Source organism: Lagopus leucura, unplaced genomic scaffold (assembly GCF_019238085.1).
Source record: "Lagopus leucura isolate 7727_CA_CO unplaced genomic scaffold, USGS_WTPT01 Super-Scaffold_100012, whole genome shotgun sequence".
Lineage (NCBI taxonomy): Eukaryota > Metazoa > Chordata > Aves > Galliformes > Phasianidae > Lagopus > Lagopus leucura.
Genome location: NW_024962267.1, coordinates 549,173 through 573,784, shown reverse-complemented (window position 1 = coordinate 573,784; position 24,612 = coordinate 549,173). Strand labels below are relative to the sequence as shown.

The 24,612-nt window shown below is 38.2% G+C and overlaps 1 protein-coding gene across 5 annotated transcripts in view; it reads right to left on the bottom strand.

Annotated features, from left to right (window-relative positions):
• Window positions 1-23,831, bottom strand: part of TANK (TRAF family member associated NFKB activator) — a 26,753-nt gene extending 2,922 nt beyond the window's left edge. Inside the window, exons 1-8 of one of the 5 annotated variants that reach the window (XM_042874822.1) lie at window positions 23,713-23,831; window positions 19,652-19,798; window positions 17,022-17,130; window positions 16,080-16,192; window positions 9,147-9,326; window positions 7,796-7,872; window positions 5,120-5,238; window positions 3,061-3,644 (exon numbers count right to left, since the gene is read on the bottom strand). In XM_042874822.1, the coding sequence (XP_042730756.1) occupies window positions 3,061-3,644; window positions 5,120-5,238; window positions 7,796-7,872; window positions 9,147-9,326; window positions 16,080-16,192; window positions 17,022-17,130; window positions 19,652-19,750 (1,281 nt within the window). In that variant the 5' untranslated portion in view covers window positions 19,751-19,798; window positions 23,713-23,831. Of the gene's footprint in view, window positions 1-3,060; window positions 3,645-5,119; window positions 5,239-7,795; window positions 7,873-9,146; window positions 9,327-16,079; window positions 16,193-17,021; window positions 17,131-19,651; window positions 19,799-21,683; window positions 21,706-23,115; window positions 23,350-23,712 lie in introns of those variants that run through there. The other 4 variants (XM_042874823.1, XM_042874824.1, XM_042874820.1 and 1 more) reach the window with 4 other exon arrangements.
• Between the last annotated feature and the right edge of the window lie 781 nt (window positions 23,832-24,612).

The window sequence follows — 24,612 nt, the reverse complement described above, 5'->3', positions numbered from 1 at the left end:
CCCCGCTCTGGTAATTCACTGTACAATGAATGTGGCTTTCACAGTAGTTGATCCCTGTGTTTAAACCAGCTGCAACTTCCTGGAGTCAAGTCCTTGTGCTCTCCATATTTAAACAGTGTTTAGCTTATCAGACAGCGGTAGCAGATTTACCATCTTTCATTATGGTCAGCAATCCATATAATTAAATTGGCTAATTAGTAATTAAGTGCAATCACACCACTTCTTTTCAGCTAAAAGAGCCTACTTACTGTACATTGCTGGTGTAAATTGCATATTAAATTTTCTAGACACAGACACAGTCAAACATCCTTCCAGGAAGGTGTTTAGAATTACTTGTTTTTAATACCAAATCATGTAAGTTGCCATTTAAAAATATATACTATTGTAAAAATCCACTAAGGACACAATAAGATTTCCAGTCTTAGAACCACGACATAGAAAGAAAAATACTCATCCAGCAAAATGCTGAAACAAGCACTTAACTTTAGTTTCTTTCTCCGAGTGTTCAGCATGTGCTTAAAATGTTTTTCAGTACAGAGATTTATTTAAGCAGATGTTTCATTTTTAAAACAACATCTAGATTAAGATCAATAGACTACTGACTTGATTTGTAATCATGAACATTCTCAGAAATGTTTTTGGCTGAAACAACCCCCGCAAATTGTGAATACTGGTAAACATAATGCATCTCTGTGCAAGTCTCAATTAACAGTAGTCTGTAAAATCCTAGGTCCACTAATAGCCATGCTTATTTTAATCTGCTGCTCTTTTCAGTCACTCTTTTTTTTTTTTTTTTTTAAGTTACATCCAAAGAAAACAGTACTGAGTTTTCACATTTAGTATCCACAAAGAAGGAAAGAGCTAAATTTATTACAGCAACTGAGAGCAGTTCCAAGAACTTACTGTTGCCAAATCTACTGCATTTATGGGGTTTTCCATTTTATAAGTTAACATATGTAGTAAATACTTGAAAGTTTTATCTACACTAGGAAAAAAATAGTCAGGTATCTCATTCTTCCCCACTGGAGCTTTACCAGCGGTAGGGATGATGTCACTGGAACTACTCCCTAAAAAAGTCATAAAAATCCCAGGAACAAATATTATTCACAGTTGTTGTTGTTTTAATTTAGTACAATAAATAGACATGTATGCAAGTAACATTAAAAGGAACCTAGTGTTTTAATCTACATACATATTATCTATAAACCCAATTCACTAGGAATTGGAACCGAGTCCCATTCACTAGGAAAAGTACATTAAAAACTGTTTTGTAGGCAGCTAATTAAAGTTGATGGATGTTGAGAGAGAGATAGATGTATATTTAATAAATTCTAAAGTATTACTGGCTTAGTTCAAACAAACTTTTGGATAAGATGCATTCTGATCTATATCCTGTATGTTCTATAGTGCTATGTAGATATGACTTATTAACACTGAAATAGTTTCTCATTGCCTTTTTCCCTCCAAAAGTTGCACTTATTATATTTTTTCCACAAAGCAAATAATTTACATTTTAAGTGGTGGTCCCAAATTAATTTCTTTATTGCAGAGATACCAATGATCGAACCAAAGCCTTACTGCTATTCAACCACAATTTTTCTCCACTTTTTGAAGCTGCATACTACCCTATCAATTTATAATCACATACCAGCTGTTTCACTGGCTGTAATATACAATGCAGGGTGCCATCTATTGAAAAATGAATACACAGACTAACTAGTAAAAGAACACGCTGGAGAGAAAATACAGATAAAGAGAAGAGTAACAAGGAATGGAGCGAATGCTTCACAGCTCTGCAGGAATTCTACTAGTAACAAAATAAGTGAATTAATTTGTTTAACTCAGGCACAGCTTTAACAGAAGATCCAATGAAAAATAAAGCACAATAAAAAACTAAAATTAGTAAGTTAGTGTAATTGAGACCCCCTATGCTACAGACAGGTATTTAAAACATATTTAAAAACTCAGGCATACAGTTCAAAATAACAGAAACAGTAAACTTTCTGTATTTTAAACTTTCACTCAAAACTGATTTGCAATGGAAAACTGAACTTAGTCTGGGTAAGTTTTAGCAGAGGAAATCATCATAACTAGGAGGTAAAGCTCTTTTGCTGCATGTCATTAGGAAAAAACACAAAATTGTGTCAAAGTAAATGGTGAAAATATTCAAAATCCACCCTCTCCAAATTCCTAAACATCACTATTTGTGTAGTTTTGAGAAGCTCTCCTTTCACGAGGTCTGAGAAAAGCCTCAGAAATACAATAAATAAATAAATCAATTGGAGTCTATAAAGGTCTGCAATAAATACATGAGCAATTTCAGTCGAGACAGAATGCTACACAAAGAAAGCGAAATATTCAGAGACACAACTGATAGAAGCTGCCAAACCGTTATTCTGCCTTACAGTAATTGGGCCTTGCTTTTAGGAACTTCCCTGGACTTTGAGTAGTAAGGACTTAAATTCAAGCTCAAAATACCTACGGAAACGTGAATTATTTTAGTGTACTTCCATACATTTGTCAAAAGAAATAATTACGCTTTCCTACTTGACTGCTTAAACTATGACAAACATATTTTTGTTCTGGACAGTAGGAATAGGGTTCTGTTTATAACTCAGATAAAGATAAAAAGTAGATCATTTTTCCACAGTGTACGTTTATGTTTAGTTTTCTAATTAATTCTTCATACTCTCTGATGTACACCTGAAACAATTAAAACAATTACATGTCCTATTCATCTAAGATAAAGAGTAGAAAGAAAGAAAGTGATCTAGGTGACAGCTTAGGATTAATGAAAGCTTTGAAACAAATATAGAAGCAGTTAATATCTACACAAACTGAAATTTGGGTGATATTTATTTAAAGTCTTGTCCTATTTCCCTGGAAAAGCGCCTTGTACACGTATTTCAGCATCAGTGAGAAGAACTGGCAAAATGTATTCTCTTAAACAGAAGACTGGTGAGATATCTCAGAGAATATGTTAAGTGTCAAAGACCTTAGCAATACAGTTGATCACATCATTACCTTCTTTCAAAGTCTACAGTATTTAGAGAAAGATACCTGATGAGGACCTCTGACGGTTGTTCCAGGAGCTTCAAAAGAAGGAAAAATCACTTCAGGCGCACCTTGGCTTGCGTGCTTAGATATAAACGTGAAAGCAGTGTCTGCTGTTTTCAAGCATGTTTTGTCACGAGTATTTTCTATGGGCGTGTTTGCATGATTTGGAGGGTTTGTTTTGTCAACAGTAGTTAAGCTTTGTAAAGCTGAGGTCACGAGATCAACTCCATGAGCTTCAAATGAGTTAGGTTCCAATTTACTGAGGTTAACAGCACGGTCTCTGTGCTCCCGGTTAAAATGATGATCTTGAAGCATGTTTTCAGCTATACCAGAGCAAGGAACTGTTACTTTTTCCTGAGTGCTCTGCAAGAAAGCAGAGTCATTGTCTGTAGGTGGAAACTTGACATTAAATTTAGAAAGCGATTCTACAGAGTTGTTGTCCTCATCTTGGCCCACTCCTCTTGGTGTGATAGATGTGATGCATGATGCACCTCTATTTATATCCTGCATAACCCGAGGCTTAAAAAGCTCTTCTGCTTGTTCATCAGTTTTATCAGTACACTGTATTGGCATGGAAAACTGTATTTCTGTGAAGAAAGAATGAGGAGAACATTAAGAAAAATATCATTATAAAAGGTGTGATATTTTTTCTCCACAAGATTTTTGATTTTCCTTCTTGGCTTTTTAACCTTTGTTTTGTCTCTTTGAAATTGGTTCAAGGTGTATTTGTCTTCCATAACCATTTGCTCTGACTCCAAAAATATCAGAACAGAAATAAAAGAAAATAATTGTTTTATTAATTAGATTTCTCTTACATTTTTGGCTACAAACACTTCCATTTAATTGTAACCTATGTCATCCCATACGCTTAACATATACCAGCATGTTCTGACAGAAATAAAAGTTGGAACCAAAAATATTTCACACAGCACCAAGAACATTCTAGGCCCCATGAACAAGATTTGAGAAGGCACTCAGGTACCAAACTCCCAGCAAATTCCAAATTAAGAAAATATTTAAACTGAGCAGCTATTCAGAAGAGGGATGGTATTCCCCTGTGCTTCAAGAATCTCATGTTCATTTTTGGCACTTTGTACATTCATTGTACAAAGATCTTCTGATAGCAGTCAGATACCATAGCAAATGTGAGCTGCAGAAGCAATAGAAGTCACACAGATTAAATCTATATGATGTAAAACTTTCTGCACAGATGAGTTAGGCATATTTTTAAATAAAATAAATGAATTCTGGAATAAACTGCCAAGCACCCACTTCTCAAACAATAAAGTTTAGTAGAATGTAACACTACAGTTTCAACTTGGTCCTCTGAAGCTACAGGCTTCAAAGACAAACTTAAATTAGAAGCAAATACTGGAATTAACGTGTTTGCTTCAATGATGTAAATTTGGCAAGTGGTTTTTGAAATCACTGAAGAATCTGACCTTACTATCAAGCAAAGCTAGAAAGAATACCCACAATAGCCTTCATTATGTTAAATATAAGCATTAGCAAACTGGATGTCCAGGATCTCTTCCATCAGCTGTATAATTCAAGTCTGTCTTTTGTTTTCAGGGAAGAGTTGAGTTAAGCTCTTGTCTGATATAACTAAACACCATGTAAAAGTCTGAATGAGGAAGTCTAGAAAATCAGTACTCGGTTCAGAAGTTTTCCTCTAACAAATATGAGGCTACAGACATTTGAAACAGACATCTTTTGAACTGACAGCTAAATTAAAAGCAAGCAAGTTCTGTATTTCACACGGTACGATGGGATATCACATGCAGTAAGTGCCTGCCTCTCACTCCAAGGGACAAAACAATTCTAAGAGTTACTGATGTGACGACTGTCTTCATAGCATGTGATTTGGAGCATTCGTCATAGAATGCCAAAACTGGCGGTGCGTTTTCTTGGTGAAATACTGAGCACCATGTGAACAGACTTGAAAAAGGCAGATGGTAAACAGTGGAAGTACTTCTATGTATGTGTAATTTACAGTATTTTCAAATATAAAGCAAAGCTTTCAAACAGTTGAATCACAATAAGAGCTTAAGTATGATATTACCAGTTTCAGGTTCTGGCTTTATTTTAAATTTACTCAGTTGGTCTGTTTGTTCTCTGGCTAGCATACATATTCGATGACACTCTTCTTTCATCTCCTGAAAAATAGTCTCCAGATTCTCCCTAGAAGATTGAAATTGTAAATTAGACCCTCAATCAATTCAGCTTGTTGTGACCTTTATTGTAGTCACACCCACAAAGAGAAAAACAATAGTGTATGCTACTTTTCTTGGATACCTTGTTCTTCAACATATGTATATACATTTCTGTTCTCAGAAAAAAAGTAAGCGGAAAAAGGAAAAACAATATAGTCAAGGAGCTGTTTAGTCATAATATATACACACATTCAAGTTTAGGACCTGACTCTGCAAGGACCCTGAGACAATCCAGCCTTTACACTTCTTTTCCAGCTTCCTCAGGTATCAGTGGGACAGCTTGTGCAAGACACTGCTTATATTCCATTCTAAGCAAAACAGGGCACTGCTGCTGCTATGAACACTAATTTTTTTTTTTTTGTGGTCTTCAGACTTTACAGGACAAGGAACACACAAGCATTTGTTACTGCTCCTTCCTTCTCTGTCTACCTCACATCTTGGAGCCGTGCTAGTAAACTTATTCCTCTGCTTTATAAAACATGACTCAACTCCTTTTTTTTTTTTTTTTTTTTTTTTTTTTTTTCTGAGGAGTATTTTTTATTACATCTTCTCCAGATTATATGATTATCCAAAATTTAGTTATCTACACTAAGACTGATAGACATTGCTCTTCATGCTGATTTGAGATTTTTTTTTACCCTAAGGCACCAGACATCACATTATGCATAAATTTCCATTGAGAAATTTTGATACATTTGCTGAATACTTTATATTTCTAAGCATAATAGCACAGATATTATAAAATTGACTTTAATGATGAAAAAGTGAAGTTTGTGTGTATCTTTGTCTCAAAAAAAGCTCAGAGGGGTCGTTTTTCTTTATCTCGATACATTGTTTTCCTTTCTATTGCTATTCATACAGCAATCAGGACTGTCATGAGTTGTGCTCTTACTCCCCCTGCGCTTCTCTTTTTGAATACAAATGTCTACCTGGACCTCATTTCAAAAAAGAAACTCCTAGAGAAGAAGCTAAAGTTCTGACCATTTTTCAAGTGTTTCAATAAATAAGAAATGGGAAAATTCTCTTAATACATTTTTAATTGGAGCATTAAAATATACGTATGATTAGATGAACCAATCTTCATTTGCTAGACATGTGATAGCATAATTTTTCTACAGAAAAAAAAGTTATACTAGAATCACAGGATCTTTTGAGTTGGAAAAGATGTTTAAAAGTCATCTCATCCAACTCTCCTGCAGTGAGCACAGACACCTACAGCTCCATCAGGTGCTCAGAGCCTGGTCCTGCCTGACCTCTCAGAGGATGGGCATCCACCACCCTCTGAGCAACCTGTGCCAGTGCCTCACCACTCTTATCATAAAAGACTTCTTCCTTATATCCAATCAAAATCTCCCGTTTTAGTTTAAAATCATTTCCTCCTGTTCTATCACAACAATAGTCTGTCACCCTCCTTCTTACAGCCCCCTCCTTAGAAAGGACGCTCTCATGTCTCCCTGGATCTTTCTCTTCTCCAGGCTGAACAGCCCCAGCTCTCTCAGCCTGTCCTCATCGGGGAGATGTTCCATCCCTTGGATCATTTTTGTGGCCCTCTGGATGCACTTTAACAGCTCTGCATCTCCCCTGTACTGAGGACTCCACATCTGGACACATGCTCCAAGTGAGGTCTCACCAGTGCAGAATAAGGGAGTTATTTGAGGGTGAGAGAGGGGACAGGCAGAAGTTTTTATTCTTTAAATATACATAAATAAGGACATTAAGTCTTTACCACAGACTTATTTCCCTTTTCTTATTGTACAGCAGTAATGATTTAGTCTAAAGATCCATCTGGTTTACCTAGTCTATGTCAGAGCATGGCCAAAATCAGATGCTTAAATAAGAGTAATAAGACAGCAAGAGTTCACAATACTTTTTTTCCTAATTCTCTCCAATCCTCTTCAAGAATATTTGACTTGACATTTGCAAAGGTTGTAAGAAGCGGTGTTATTGTCTACCTGGTGAAAAGTGCAAACCTAAGAGCATGGTCAATATCTTTCTCAAAACACTGGCTGAAGGAGCAATGTTTGCTTAGGAAATATACTGCTTTTGGTCCCTTGGTCATTGTCAGGGCTGGATGCTTTCAGTTTACAGATAAACTGGTTTCAACCCCTCTCATTTAGGACAAGAATTATTTCTTCACACTATCAGACCTCCTCCTGTCAGTGCAGCAGGCTACTCTGCTGTGCTGCCATCAGTTAATCCATTACAGTTGTATGTTCCTGTTTTGAAGAAAGCTAATGCAAGGGAGTTAATGCTAATCCAAAACCCAGCATTAAAGTCCACTGTAATATCCTGTAGAGTTTAACCTCCTGCTGAACTCAGCAGCTATTCTTATTCTCAGCTTATCTGTACATACTTGTAAAACTCTTTTGTGATTCTACATGGCTTTTTTTCCTTCCAACTTCAGCCCTGCTGCTCCCCAGTACTTTTTAAGGTACTGTGCAGAAAGGATGGAAAATGAGAGGTCATAATTAGTAGCAGAAAAGACAATTGTAAGTAAGTTGCAGAAATAATGCAGAAGTATTTACCTTTCAGGCAAAGGTGAAATACCAGAAATCCCTATAGATAATTCAGGCTTATCTGGAACAACTTTCTTACTTTTCACCTTGAAGTAAAACATGAAATTATGGATCACAGGTTAGCATATTCATTTTGCTCTTTGGCCTGATATGATTAAAAACGCCGCAGTACCCTTCATCCAGTCCTTCCGGAAGCACTCAAAACATTCACAAAACAACAAAAGAATTTTTTTACTATTTCGTGAAATCCCTATTTTTAGTTCAGCTTTTAGCAACTCAGCGTGGCATTCCTCTGCTCATACTTCCTAAAAGGAAACTTTCTATGAAATTCTAAGAATCTTCCTTCGCTGTAAGTCTGTTTCAATCATATATAAGATTCAGATTATGTATTATGTATAAGCTCGTTAATGAGGCACCCAGAAATTCCAGCTCTTAGAAAAAAAAGTAATCAATTTATTCACAAAAACAATCAATGAAGACATCAAAAGCGAATACGACAAGAGTTCGCTCGGGTTTTCAGATGTTCTTAGCTTTGACTACCACCTTGTGGTTCGTTCTAGTATTACATTGCTTTAAGTCAATGCCAGGTATTAAAAGATTCTACAATAAACGGCCATTAAGCTCAGTTCCACTAAATCTACATTACCAGATGACCTGGATATGTTCATATGTGCTCCACACCAGACTCATAATATGATCATATGTCTGTCAAATTAGCTGGTTTCAGTGATACATTGCTTATAACCACTGACTAGTAGCCTACCTGGTGGTAAAGCGCATCTGTGGCTCCTACTGGCATATTTGAGCTGCTTTATTCCTAACAGCATTGGTTACAAATGTCTGCTGTAAGACAAAAACGCTTGGAAAGTCTGATAGCAACAAGTTCTGTGTTGCTGTGCTCATTCTCTTACCTATATTCAATTTAAATTAGCTGGCTAAAAGGCACTTACAAGATTACATTTACACCAGCGACTGCAGTATAGCTATCCCCTAACTGTATTTCACCCTAGATGCTATTCTGTAACAAAAATAGAGTGGGGTAAAAGCAAAAAAAAATCAACTCAATCTTGATGAAAACTCCCAACTGAAGATTATAAAACTGAAATGCTGATCTCCAGTTTTTGCAAATGCTAGTATAATGATGACAGAATGTAAAAATAACTAACATAAAATCAACCAATGTATTGAATAGTTCAGAGTTTCTACGTGCTTTGTGCGCTTTAACAATTTCCTAGTAATGATCTAATGTTGAAATTTAAAATCACTTTCTTAGAATAATTAGCATAAACATGTTTGAAAAGAGTGGTATTTTACAGAAGATTGGTTTTTCATTTTATCTCCACTTGGTTTCTTATCTTACCTCTATTTTGTATGTTGGCATCTGTGTACCCTTTTGGACGTCATTTAATTCTTTCAATTTGTTTTTCAGAGTTCGTATTTTATCTTCTTGGTTGGAAATAATGGACATAAGCTTCCTTTCCTTTTGACTGTTTCTGTCCTCCAGTTGCTTCAACTTCATGCTCTCATTTTCTAACTGTTCCTAAAAAAACAATTTAAGAAATTCCAGTGTATTCACTAGAACTGAGGTGTGTGGAATTTCACTATTCAGCGGTCCAAAAAAACCTAAGTTGAGCTTCTCCAACTTAAGTCAGGGACACTTATTTACTACAGTACTAATTTTGAACTGATAGTAAGGACCTTCTACTGCTAAACACAGATATATCTGAGCATATATGATTAGTCAAAACAATTGAATTTTCTGAATTTATGACAGTCATATTAATGTTTTTAGTCATTTTACTGCTGAGAGCGCCCCCGAGGAATCCCAGACCCTGCAGATAAGAGAGAATTTGGATATCAGAAGGAGGTTCTTCACTGAGAAGGCAGTTGGGCCCTGGAATATGCTTCCCAGAGAAGTGGTCATGGCACTGAGCTTTCTGGAGTTCAAAAAGCATCTGAACAACACTCTCAGATAGATCAGATTTTTGTGTGGTCCTGTGTGGAGCCAGGAGTTGGACTCAGGATCCTTATGGACCCCTTCCAACATGGGATATGCTATGGAAGAGTCTGGGGAAAGGAGGAATTCCTTTCTGTTGAGGAGAATCTGGCCAAAGAATGCCTATGGAAACTTGATGCACACAAATCCATGAGCTCCAATGGGATGCACCCACAAGCACCGATGGAGCTGGCAGAAGTGGTTGCCAAGCCGCTCTCTATCATCTTGGAGAAGTCATGGTGAAATGGAGATATGCCTGCGAACTAAAGGAAAGCTGATGTCACTCTTGTCCTCAAAAAGAGCAAGAAGAATGAACAGGGAAACTACAAGCCAGTCAACCTCACCTCCATCCGTGGGAAGGTGATGGAATAGTTTATTCTGGATGTCATCTCCAAGCAAGTGGAAGAAAAATTGGTTATCAAGAACAGTCAATATGAATTCATCAGGGGGAAATCATGCTTTACCAATCTGGTAGCCTTCTATGATGTCGTGACTGGCTGAGTAGATGGGAGGAAAGCAGTGGATGTTTGCGTAGTTGGACTTCAGCAAGACTTTTGACATGGTCTCCCATTACATCCTTGCAGGTAAGCCTTGGAAGTGTGGGATAGATGATTTGACAGAGATGTGGATTAAGAACTGGCTGGCCAGCAGGGCTCAGAGGGCTGAGATCAGTGGCACAGAGTATACTTGGAGGCCTGTAGCTAATGGTGTTTCCCAGCAGTTGGTACTGGGTCTGGTCTTTTTCAACATCTTCATCGATGATATTATAATAGGTCATCAATAGTCTGTTAAAAGATCATGGAATGTGAAGAGGAAAGAAGAAAATAAAAAGAACACTGTTCTTCTGAGAAGAATGTTTTTTTTTTACAAATGGGATGTAAATAGATTGATGTTGTCTGTTTGGAGATTAGATAGGTAAAGGTTAACCTAAACTATAAGATATTGAGATATTATCAGCGAGATAACCAAAATGAGACAATAGCAGCCATGATGGATCCATAGCTAGTCTATGCACACACACTGCGTGGTTAAGAATGGGTGCATACACATACAGCTGAAACAATAGTTACAAGCCAAGTAGCTATTCTACCTACCTAAATTAAGTCGGAAAAAATAGCATTGAAGGCGGTTTTTTCTTTAGTATCAGTTGTGACTTTATACAGTAAACTTAAGGTCAGAGTTTCAATGCAATTCTGGAACTTGCTGGAATCCCAGAGATTCAGATTAAACTTCTTCTTAAGGGGTTCAAAACACTGTCTAAAAATAGGTTGTTCTTATCCTAGAAAAAATCCTCTCTCACAACCATTTGCAGATATTACAAATCCATTCATTCAAACACCTTTGAAGTGACAAGGTATTTCTGCTCTTTAGGTATTACAAACTTCCTAATTTCTAAGGCTTAGGGACCCTTCCCTCTGCACTTTGCACTTTACAGGACAGATCAAACACTTTCAGTAGTCTTCTAATGTAGAATCTGTACTCTGTATCATTGTAGGTAAGAACCCAGGGAAGCGTGTGAATCAAATAGCAGCAAAGGAGGAAAAAATGAGAACGATTTCTGTTCTGAAAAGAACAAGGTGTCTGAAGATTTTAGGCCAATGAATCCTAAATAACATAAATTTCTATAATTGATGCTGCAGCAGCTACATTTAATTTTTTCAAGAGGCATGAGAACATTAAAGGCATAAAAAGTAAAGAACATGTAAAGGAAATATCTGATGAATGAGAAATCAATCAATTCATCAATTTGGGAAAAAATAGCTCCTATTAAGCAGAGATGGAGGCACACATAAAAGTATTTTCAAGAGATCTGAAAATACTTCGAAGAAAATTAAAGCAGAGACAAAAGCTGGACATTGTTTTACAATTATATACTTTTCCACGTTATTTAAAGACTACAAAAGTCTGAAAAGCATTATGCAGCATGAGAATAAAAATAAAATCATAGCAGCTACAAAGAAGACTTCAGTATTGTTCTGTGTATGAAAGAAACGTGAAAGCATATAGCAGCTCAACTCATGACCTATTTACTGAATACATCAAGCCACAGTTAAATATGAACAGGGCTACACTGTTGTTCTTCTACCTGAATAATACAGACTAAATCAGAAATAGTTACCAGAAGGTACCAGGGAGTGCTCTGATCATCTAAGACAAAACAAAACAAACATGAGGAATGGTACGAGGAACTGATTTTTGCTGTTCCAGTAATAGAAGGGCAGTAACATTCCATGGTGCAAGTTCACAAACACCAAGCCACACAGAGCCACTGAGTTCCCAAATATTCCCTGCTCAAATTCAATTTCCATTAAAACAAACAAACAAACAAACAACAACAACAACAAAAATCAACAGCACACAGCTACTCTGGTATTTTTCTTTGAAAATAAGCTGCTTGGAAACCCAAACGCCTTGGAAAAAGCTTATGTCAAACACAACAGTTGCCCTTAAACAACTGACAGCAAATTAATTCTTTCACTGAGCCTGTGATATAGCATTGATCAGCACACAGCATTTATCCATTTGAAACTAAGCTTCAAAAAATATGCACTTTTAAAAACTTCTGGACAGCCAGTAGCTTTCTTCCACCTTCTCCTGCAGGCAGCAGGGACAAGATTTAAGAGATGAAAAAAAGTTATGCGGGAATCAATGTTGGAAGAGCTTTTCCAACAAGTTTCAATGAAGATATATCAGATTTAAGTACCATTTTTGTGCAACTTTGGGATATCATCCTAGGAAAAAGACTGGAAATTGCTTTTGGGGATCTCGTAGTAATACAAGCCTTCACAGCTTGATCATCTTACAGTTTCTAATACTGTCAGAGTTTGGATTTTGCAAACAATGTGGTAACATTATAAAGTGCATTAAGTTTTAGGTTAATGTCTTGACAGGCATGCCACATAGGTGGCACCTGCTCAGTTAAGTACTTGGCTGCACAACGTATCTTTTAAGAATGCTTGTATTAGCACACAGCAAAGAGGTTATTTCTGTATTATGAAAAGGTTAACTCTTCAAACAATGACACTTGTTTTGGGGAGGTTTATCTCACAAAACATTCAAGTTGGAAGGGACCTCAAAAGGTTCTCCAAATCAACCTACTAATCAAAGCAGCAGTCATAATGTTTGACCAGGTCTTGAATTCCTCCAAGGACGGAGATGGAAAAATCTTTCTTGACAACCTTTCCTGTCTGTCCTCATGGTTAAAAATTTTCCCTTTTATTCAGTTTGAACCTTTCACATTTCAAATGCCTATTGTCTCTAGCCCTCTTGCCATGCACAATTGTGAAGATAACCTCTATGGAGAGCTACTAGCTTTCTCTAAAGCCACTTCTTCTCCATGCTGAATAAGCCTACGTTCTGCATTTTCTTCTCATGGGGTTTCTCAATCCCCTGACTACTCCTGTGGGCTCCTTGCTGAACTCCATTGTTTCATCGTCCCTCCTGTATGGGAGGCATCCACACTGGATATGGTATTCCAGATGCAGTCTACTGAATGCTGAATAAAGGGGCTACTCACTTCCCTGAGGTTTGCTAGCTGTGCTCTCAGGAAGCTGCTGCCTTTTTTTGCTGCTGGGGCTCATTGCTGGCTCATGCTCATCTTACTGTCTAACAAGATCCCAGATCCTTTCCAGCAGAGTTGCTCTACAGCACAGCCCTCAAATTGTACTGCTGCAAAGACTGGTCCCTTTACTTTTCCCCTGAAGTGCGCTATAATGGTCTTCCCCTTCTCATCCCCCCCCCCCCCCCGAGTTCCTAGGATAAATAAACTTTTACACGATTTTAATGGAAAATGTTACTCAGCTTACAAACTACTCTAAGTGATTTCAGGGAATATTTCCAGTAATGACTTTCAACAGCTTAGCCACATCCATTATTTTGGGGCAGAGGTACACTAAACAGATAAAGAAATAGGCTATACCATAATTTCTTAAATCACAAAGGAAGGTCTAATTAACGTTACAAAATGCATCCTATTACTAAGCTAAATGCATAGACTTGTTAGCTACCATGAAAATCTTAAAGCACAGCTTTCTATGCAACAAAGACAGAAAACAGTGACACCAGAGAAGCTGACACTGATTCTACAAGATGGATGTAGTAGCTGCTCTTAGATGTCTAAGTCATTTTATTCCCACAATTCTGAGCACAAAGACGACTGCCATACATTGTCATTCTTTTTACTATGCTAACAGCCCGCAAGACAAACATTTACTGCAGAATAAAAAATTATGTATATTATGTGCATCAGTCATTCCTGATACACAATTGCTTCCATCTTTTTGTGGCACAGGAAATTCTGATCATCATGCTCCATGTAGCATTCAACACTAACGCTTCTGACCAAGGAAAATATGAACATGAGTGTGTCTTCTTGCCACAGGTACTGACTTTAGCTTCCTGGTTTATGGACATTGATGACTGACTACTAAAAATAGCACACAAAAGAAGCTTTACTTGACACTGGTCAATTGACATGTCTCCTGGATAACTTTGATGCAGTTACTAGAGACACATTCTTCCTTCTTAATAATGTTGAACCAGGCAGTACCTAAAAACAGCCTCAGAAAAACCAGCAGTTCAGGTCCCTTTGGCCTCCTCAAGCAGGGATCTGAAGAAAATGTGGTAATTTTGTATGTAGTCTGGTAATGACCAAGCCTGACTCAGTGAAGATGAATGAGAACAAGGAAAACATTTTATGACACCCTGGCAACAACATTTGACAACAGCAGATAAAATGGACAAGTCTGGCCAAGTTTTTGAAGCTGGAAGACAGAAAAGCAAATCCCTACATCATTTTGAACTTCCGAAATGTAAGGCCTGGCCATACACCTATCACAATCAATCCAGCACTTCTATTAACTGTGCTGGAAGACAGATCACAGTTTTGCAGAGAAACTATATTGGACTTAGCAGAAGACAGTTTCAATGGGTTTGGGTAAACCTAATTTACTATTCTGACTTGAACATTTTGCAAGCCTAAAAATTTCACTGGAAAAGTAGAATAAAGGACAACTTGTATACAACTAAGCTGCTAAGTGAAGCTACTGCCTTGGAGTGCTCAGAAACAAGAGCACGGAATATTAGGCTTGATCACATCTTCATATGCAACTGTAAAGCTGAATATATCCAATTCAAGACAGAGAAATGCAAAAATATGCAAAGGTGTTCCATCAAAGAATTAACCCTTCAACTGCACTGCACTACAAATAAACGTGGAGTTTAGGAAAGAAAGTTCAGGAAATGTAAAGTTTAGAAAAGTTTGTGATTATATATTTTTCTATGTAAAATCTATAAAGACTCCTTTTTATTTAAAAAGTAATGCATAGAAATCTTTGACAATAACAAATTTAAAATGTTAGCAAAGGCTTAGTTTTAAAGAAGGTTCCTTCAAGATAATTAAATAAACATCAGTAATCTACTGCAATTATTAATTAGCATAAATTAATTAATTTCTGATTTGAAAACTGCATTTCTGTGAATTTAGCATAGCATGTTTGTTCATAGCTATGGCTTAGGAAACAAATTCTGAAATTAACTGTTTTTAAATCCAGGACATGATAGTCATAGGTCTTTTTAAGGTTGTCTTACAGGGTCTCTGTTAGGAAGCTTCATACTCTAAACCAAGAGATTTCTGCATTACATAGCAGCTCTCAAAAACACAACAGAATGACTTAGAATAAGAACATGTGACTTTGTGCATCTCTGTCCCTGTCTTTACTGAACATACAAAATCCACCCACAGTATTTACTGCCTATTCTACAGAACTGATTTATTCTTATTCCTGTTACTTTAAACAGGCTGTACTGAAAACTTCCATGTTATTTCAGTGAATAGAGAAGAAGAGACGCTGTATTAAAATTGTCTGCTTAAAATTAGACAAATCATCAGTGTCTCCAGAGCAATGGGGAGTTTATTTACCACTCCATCACTTCTTGAGTGCAGATTCTCCACTTCTTGTGAAAAAAACACACAGACTGGCTGCAATCTGAAAACTCTTCTGAGAGAATGAGAAAACACCTTCTTGACCACTGGTTTGGAAAGATACAGAAAAAGTAAGCAAGTTCCTACTTTCTAATCAAAATTATTATTCTAGGGAGCTGGAGCAAATGACAACTACACTGGGAAGTTTCAAAGACAGATGCTCAGTTCAACTAACTAGGCTACAGGGCACAATGTTCACACACTTAAGGATCTTGTATTGGAAGAACAGTTCTAAGACACCTGTCCTTAGGTTCTCACAGTATAATCACAGAACAAACATAGTCTTACACTCAGCATGCAGCAGATGACCATACCTTTAAGAGCCTTTCTCTTCGCTTTGCTACATTCAGTTTTTCAGAGAGCTGGCTAAAAGATAAGTTGGAGGTTTCAGTGTCTTCATGCCTCAGAATGTAGGGATGCACATTACCTTAAAACAAAAAGCAGCTGATTGTCACTGTATCTTCCCACAGACAGTTTCTAAGTACAAGCAAAAATTAAGATTTGCTAGGCTTATATTAACTTATTTTCTTTCTAAAAATCTTCATATTAAACAAGCAAAATAAACCCAATTGTGCGCTTTTACAGACAATGTGAGACTAATCTAGCCATAAGAAGTGTACAGGTATTCTTAAAAATAAAAGCCAACCGCTTTGCTAGAATTTATGAAAACCAGAAGTGTTAGGCTAGTGTGAATAAATATTAAATGAGCATGGCAGACAAACACATGGTTACAGTGACTCTTTTCTATTATTTTTGTAATACAGTAAAACAGTAGAAAATTATCAATCAGTGACTATTTGATTTGAAAGAGAATTATGTGCTTATAAACCCTTTAGTTATCCAATAAAATCAGCGTTACGAGACCTCCTGATGTAAAAGACATCTAACTACAGCATTCACATCTAGAACAACCCATGGGCTAAACTTATTAGCAGACAGCTGTACAGTTAATACGCAACTGTTTTAATCTAGTGAATGATTTGAACCCATATTTTCATAACTTCTTTTTTTTTTAGTTCAGTGTGAGCAGGTTCTACATAAAAAGAAAATCTCACAATTTCTTGAAAAGGATACAGAAGTGCTGCATTTTATAAATAGATTTTGAAACGGCACATTTGCGTTAACTCTCACGTTCACAGAAAAGCATGATAGTGCTTTGAAAGATGTATATTGTGAAAGCTGAAGCCACAAAGTCAAAACTATTCATCAATGCAGCACAGCATAAGAAGAAATAATGTGCAGACTGGAGTACATACCTCTATTAGCATTCAGAGCAGCTAACTGTGAATTCAGTTTTGCAATAATGCTGTTTTGAAGCTCTATCTGTTCCTGCTGTTCACATATTTGCTGCATGTAGTTCTCTGTCTGCAAATACAATTTAATTAGCATTAATCTTGTTTTGTTTTGACTAGGGGTCTCCTATTTAGCATATAAAAAACAGCTCTGACTTTTAAAGATGACTGTAGTTGTGGACCTCTGCATGAGAAACCAACTACAGCCACCTTCAGCAAGTCTGTACTTCTGAAACTTTGCTGACTAGAAAAGATACAGTAGTAAATAAGAACTAATTTTCAGTAACTGTTTCAACTACAGCACTTATAAAGGACAAGATGGCTTCAGTCTAGGAGTGTTCATTCACAGCCACAGAACATAGCAGGCTTAAAGTTAGAAATATTTTATTTATTTCTTCAAAATGCCGGTCAGTTAGCTTATCCATAGAAAGATATAACTTTCTTTCTCTGTCTTTTCTAACAAGCAAACAACATTACTTATCCCATACAATGGATCCTTTGTAAGTAACAAACTGCCTACCTACACAGCTCATGCGATGTACACGTATTTTTCTAATCCGAACAATGGGAGGGAAAGCAAGCAAAGAAGTGGCCAATCAGCTCTATTCATTATCTAATCAGAGTTGTGCTATCACCAGGCCATAAAGATCCTAATAACCAGACATACAGAACCTAATAAAGCCACTCACATTTCAATGAAATGTATAAATGTTGTTAGACGGCCAGTTAATTGAACAAATGGTGGCAGGAAGATGCTACTACTCAAAAACTATTATTCAGTTAGCACAGCCCTAATGTTGCAGTTACAGTAGCACTAAAAAGAAGTGAGAAAACTTGTGAAATCCCAGCAAGAAAGCTTACAAGGTTGCACTAAATTAAGAATATGCCTATTACTGAACAGGTCAACACCCAGCACAAAAGCAGGTACATTTTCACTTCTATTTATAATGAATCCATACTGATTTCTAATTCTCTAATCTCAGTCACATTTGAATTTCACACTCCTCTACTGCTCAATGTGCTTGTCTGCAAAGTAGGCAGGAATAAACCTAGAAGCAAAATTTATTTTAAAAGGTTGGGTAGTAGTTGTACTATGAGAGTTTATATAAAAAAAAAAAAAAAAAAAGTGATCAAAGAGCAGTACTCTCCAGCAGCTACAAGAGACCTCATGAAGCAGAAAAATCACTGAGAACCAAATTGAAAATGTACAACAGCAATGTCTTGTCAACACTTCTGTACAGAGCACAGACATGACAGCTAAAACAGACAGAAGAGAAGATGCTTTTGACAGCCAGTGTGCACAAATTATTCCTTGAGTCAGATGGCAGCAACAAGTTACCAACTAGAAGATCTGCATGACAACCAACCATCCATCTGTATCAAACACCATCTGGCCGAGATGACTCTGGCTTCTGTGTGCTTGACATGGCTCCCAGCTCTAGAGACTGGCAAAACAAGTGGCCTATTGGTAACTTAAGTAGTAAACTGTTAACAACAGAATGGTGGACAATCCAACAATGTGTGAAGGCCACACAATGAACAGAGGAATTTACTAGAACAAGGCACTGTATGAAGATGATTCAAAACCCATGAGTTTGGCTTAAAAAAAAAAAAAACTGAAAATGAATCCAAAACAAAAATACTCCAATTCTTCCTGAAAAGATACTTCAATTCTCTTCTGAAGTTATGGAATCCAACTACTGAAAGTTTGACTAAAGCAAAAATTTGGCCTAGTTGGTAATTCTTTATGAAAGGTTTTTGGTTTTTATTTCAGAACCAGAGAAAACATGAAGGGAAATACTGCAAACATTTGGTTCTCTTAACACTGATGATCTCACACACTTGCCTACCCTTCTTCTATGGACTTGAGAAAGGCTATTGCCTGACCTTGTATTCAGCGTTTTGTTTCTAGGGCAGAAATTTCTCTCACTGACATTTTAGATGGCCTAGAAGTATTACCTTGATTGCTTTTCCTTAAAGTAATTAATTTTTCATCTTTATTTGAAACAGCAAAAGTGGTAAAAATTCAGAGGTGCTCCTTACAAATTAGAATGCCTCTAGAATCTGTTTCCTTAACTTCATAATTAAAGAACAATTGTATAGTTTTGTCTTTTTTTTTTTTTTTTTTAATAAAACCAATGCATATTCTAATAGTTTTCAAGTAAGTTTGCTTTAAATGTTGAAAGAAAGCTCCATTGTCCTAATAGCTTGCCAGTGCTTAATACACTGGAGTCTTTAACCTATTCACAATAACAACTCAAAAAAATCACTTTCGAGTAAAGCAAATTAAATTTCAAAATGTACTTCATTAAAGATGGGTAACATGCATATACTTCACTGCAGTTTACATTAATCCTTCTTCAAAACAGAAAATTCTCACCTTTAATGTTTCAGGGAGAAAAAAAGTTGAAACCCACCCATTCCATTCACACCTTAATGAGCTGCTCTGCAGCTTAGTGGCCTGGTCTCATAACTGCTCTTCTCAACTCCAGTGCACTCAAGTGAGTAGCTGAAGTGAAACCGAAATCTAAATGTACCACAATCCTTGACTGAAAGATCTGCTTTACAAACACAACTGAAAACCCACCACATACTTTTTGCTGTAGTTCTTTCACAGCATGGTCTCTATCCATGCATGCTTGTCGATAGGCTTCATAAGCTTTGTTAAGTTGTTCTCCAATGTTTTTGTCCATAACTCCCAATGTTGTTTCATCACTGAAAGGATGGTCAAGTCAAGAGATCTGAAAAGTAATCAGAAGGGAGAGAAAGCCAAGAAAAAGAAGTATATAACTAAAAATATACATAACATCACTCTTTTTATTATCAGCTTCAAGTAATATGTGCAGTAATCTTGAGCATTAACTCACAAAACAGACAGAACTACAGCTCTGCTCATCTCAACATTTTAATTCTATGTATAGGGGTATCTACCCCTATCTATCTATAGGGGTATGTTCAATCATAAGCTAAGTAAAAACAGGTTAACAATGAATCAAATTCTGGACATACAGAATTTAAAATTGAGGCAAATCACCAGTTACCTGATTTTACAACATTTCAGACAGCTTAATGTTTACTCAATTGTAAAATAACAGGAACCATTTAAACAAGCCAGAACAGAATGTAGCTTTTTGCATTAAACATTTTAAAGATAAGAATTCAGTAACATTAGGTCACATCAGCCTATCTTACTCTTTGCCACACTTGAAAATGGCAACACACTCAACACCAAAAGTTGAATAAAACAAATTTTATCTAAACAAAACAAAACCCAACAGTATTCCCAACCAGTAAAAATTAGCAGGAATTTTTTCCACATTATTATCAACTTTTTATACTTAGAGAGCAATTTTATTAGCAGCTCCTGAAACTAAACCTGCTGGTCACTGAGGCATAACAGAACAATACTGACTGGTTACAGACTTCAATTTCAAGGCAGAATGAACTTTGGAAACACAGATGCTTTGCTTCCATAATCACAGATGACATAAATTTTAAGATTTCAGATTAAAATTTATGATACTGTAGATAGATACAGTAGAGGATAGATGAGTGAAGTCACAAATAAAAGCAAAAAAGGGCCAATATTATGAAAACAAACAAGCAAAAAAGAGCAATCTACAGCTCCTCTCCTAGTTAAATATTAGCATGGTTACCTCACAGTACAAAGAATGGACAGCCACTATCATCTATCACTGTCTTCCGGGTTCATGCAAAAACCACAGACACTCTTAGAGATAGTGGAGCTGCCAAGAAAATAAAGCAAGAAGGGTACGAGCATAACCTATCTAAGACCCTGCTCAAAATCCTAAAGGACTACAGCTTTAAGTTTTGTTCATTTTTTCTTGCTCTTGGATATCTTTAATGCAGAAAAGAGGTTTGATTTTCCTAAAAGATTCAGCTGTCTACTGCACAGATGTTGTACCTTTTTGTCCTGTGAGCTTTACTGCAAAGATGTGTGCATATTGCAAAAGCAACTGTATCCCAATTGTATCTCAGGATGGCTGCACTTTATTAATAGCAAAGTGAATTCTTTAACAGGGCCTTTTGATACAAGAAGTATTACAACAGTGAATGGGCTTCAATCCAGAGTACCCACAGTTCATAGAAAATTAAGGCATTCTTTCATTCACGGAAATTCAAATTTCAGTTTGGAAAAAAACAATGCTTATAAACAATGCTTAAAACTGATACGTAACTTTCAGCCTTCTACTGACTGATTGACTGAATTGATGGAGGCTGGCAATATTAACAAACATTCTTACTCTTATCTAACCTACAGTAGCAGGAGACAGAATTGTAGCACTACACCCAATTTTCTGTTTGGTAGATAATAATAATAAAAAAACAACAGTTGTTTGTAGTCTCCAACTCTATGGAAAAAGGCCCATGAATCTTAACTTACAGGTAGCTACCTAAAAGCCAGGCTCCATGTAAGAAAAGAGGAATAGAAACAGTCCATAATGATATTTTAAAATGGAATTGCCACAGAGGAATTGGTCCTGTATACTCTATACCCTGGACACTGGCTTCTGCTTCTACTCCTCCCTTCTCTTTCTGTAAGCACAAGTGGCTTTACTGTAAAATGTATCAGCAATCCAATCCAGCTTAAAACTAAACACTTACAGGTGTTTTGGCTGTGCTATTTTAATGCAGGTCAGCTTCATGGACCACTTCAAATTGCATGATAACACAAACACCTGTGTCAGTAGACGGATGCCAACATAAGGAAGGAAACATCAGCAAAAGGCAGACAGAATTCCTTTTTTCATTCATAGCAGTGACTTCAAAATTGTAACATAAAATCCTGGTTACGTAATAGCGATAAAAGCCTGCACAGACACAGAACATGATACTCCACCTTCTCTCACGTCAGGTCATGCATTTTTGCCATCTATTTGTACCGTGTCAGCATTTCTATGCTGTATGGTTGAGCCGTGCCAGTGAACTAGCACCCTGCTGCCTCTAAACAAACAAACAGGACGAGGCTGCTGGAGCACCACTACCAACACAAGGAGGCAGTGGGAACATGAGATGAGCTGTGGGTAGGATTGCTGCAGTCTGGAGTCTAGATTTACACTGGATTAAACTGCTCAGTAGTCACATCCCGAGTTGTCTGGAATAAATAGATAATGTGAGAAGCAGTAATATCCAGAAATCCTGAAATTTTGAAAAACTGGATCTTTTTTCTGCTTCTCCTTCATATGCATCAATATCTATCAGGAAAATTGCCAGTTGTTCCTTGTAATTTTCTCTGTTCCTTTCAACCAGTTAGGAAGAAAAAAGTCACCAAAATATCCTCTCTATTTTAACCAAGCTTAGTTATATTGCATCCACTGAACAACTGGAACACATTCAACTCAAAGCTGACAACCCTGATCACCAACATTCTAGATTCATTAGATCCTGAAGACCCTGGGCTGGATGTGGCTTTGGGTAGCCTGGTCTGGTGGCTAGCGACCCTGCACATGGCAGGGGGTTGAAACTCGATGATCATTACGGCCCTTTTCAACCCAGGCCATTCTATGATTCTTTCGCCACCAACCTTTTGGAGTCAGAGCAGAAGCAGCAATACAGAACGCTCTGTTTATTCTACCAATGACAGACTTAGGGAGATTAACACCAGAGTCTGTCTGATAAGGGAGTCCTATAAAAGCAAGCAGCTGGGTGTTGTGCTCCATGGCAATGAGAACGTGAATTCCATCTCTGAGTAATGTCTTGAACACTGGAAAACAACTGGGTAGTGAAAATGGCGTAAGACAAACCTGTGTGTAAACAAACTCAGGGAAACCTGCAGAAGCTCTTAAAATCCTTGCTTCCAGCAAAACACATTTCGCTCATACAGGTGGAGAAAGACAGCAGCTGTAATATGAATTTTCCAACGCCAAAAAACCTTGACACAAAGATCAGCAACATTCTGCTGCACACATCTGAAACCGCAGCAGCACAGAGTGCTGCACACACACTGAGCTTCCACTGTGCCTCAGAAAACACCTTCCATTCTGAAAAATAAGGTTTTAGCTAATTATGTGCACATAGGCTTTCATTCATAACGTACTTGCCTACCTCTCGTAGGTTCACATAACAACACAGATGCCATCCAGACACAAGTACTTCTCTATGTACTTCTGCTTTCAGAACAGTTTTTTTCAATGGAAATATTTATAAAAGTTACACTGCCATCGTCTTAGGAACTGGAAACCTGTCGAGACGATCCCTTGGCAGCCACCGCGTGTACAGCTCGGAGCGGCGGCGGCTCTCCCGGGCTCGGGGGGCGACGCCGGTTAGCGGTGAGCTGGGCCGCCCCAGCCGCCCTCGGCCGCCACCCGGCTCAGCCGCACGCTTCCGTCCGCCCCTCCGCTCGCCGCCCCACTGCTTCCGCGGCCTTCCCGGCAGCGCCGGAGACGGGTGAGGCCGCCCGGGCCCTTCCGAGGGCGCCGAGAACCGCTCGGCGCGGCTCCGTCCCGCTTCTGACCAAGGCGGAGCGCCGCCGGGAGGAACCGGCGTTCCCAGGGGCGGGCGGCGGAAGCGCGGAGGGGGCGAGGGCAGGGCTGGGGGGGGAAGGCCTGCGGCCGGGCGCCACGAACACGCGCCCCGGTCCCGAGACCGAGCGCCCGCAGCTCCCCCCGCGGCTTTGGAAACGGCTCAGACTTACGAGCGCCTCGAGGAGCCCGCGGCCGCTCCCGACACGGGGCGCTGGGTCCCGCCGGAGCGCCTTAACCCAGGAACCAGAACTCACTTCCTGTTGTGCCTCTCCCCGCCCGCCCGTCCGCCATGTGACGGCTCCGCGTGCGGGGCGGCTGCCGGTCGGGGGCAACTGCAGGCCTGGCCTCGGCGCCTCCCCGCCGGTCTTGCGCTCCGCCTGGCGGCTCTGGGCGCCCCTCGGCTGCCTCGCCGTGTTGCTAGGCTTCTCTCTTCCGAGCGGGACTGTGCTCTGTGCTCGTGGCTAGCGGCTTCCAAGCGATTTCTGTTTCAGGTTTTCTATGAATGTGTTATTTGTAAAGAGAGGTACTTATGTTCATAACATAATTAAACTTTCCGTTTTCACTCTACTTTTGCTTTTTACTTTTGAAACTTAACGAAGTGGCATTTTTTTCCTGCGTTTGATTCATGTGGGCAACATTGTGTATTCTTAGGAATATATGGGAAAATACATTTAATAATTTTATTTTTGCTGCTGTTACAAGCCCTTTTTTCTTCAGGTCACACGTGGGAATCATTTTTCTTTGAGTTATGAGAGTTGATGGGAGAAAATGTAGAGTTCTTTACATATGCTTAACACAGGGCTCTGGCCATGAAGCCAGCAGTAGGGAAGCAGCCTGGATTTTGTGTTGGCCTCAGCTGTGCCTGAGCCCCAGGGCTGCGTACATACAGGCTGTGGTGCTTTTTATTCTGGGGCATCTCTTTGCCTGCTGATGGATCAGAACCTGCTGTACTGGCTCTCATGTTCTAGATGAGGCCTTGTGTGTGAGCACTGAAGCCCAAACATAGCCACTGGTACAGCTGTACGTCTTGGAAGATTATTTCCATTATAATTTATTTTTCCTGATGAGTC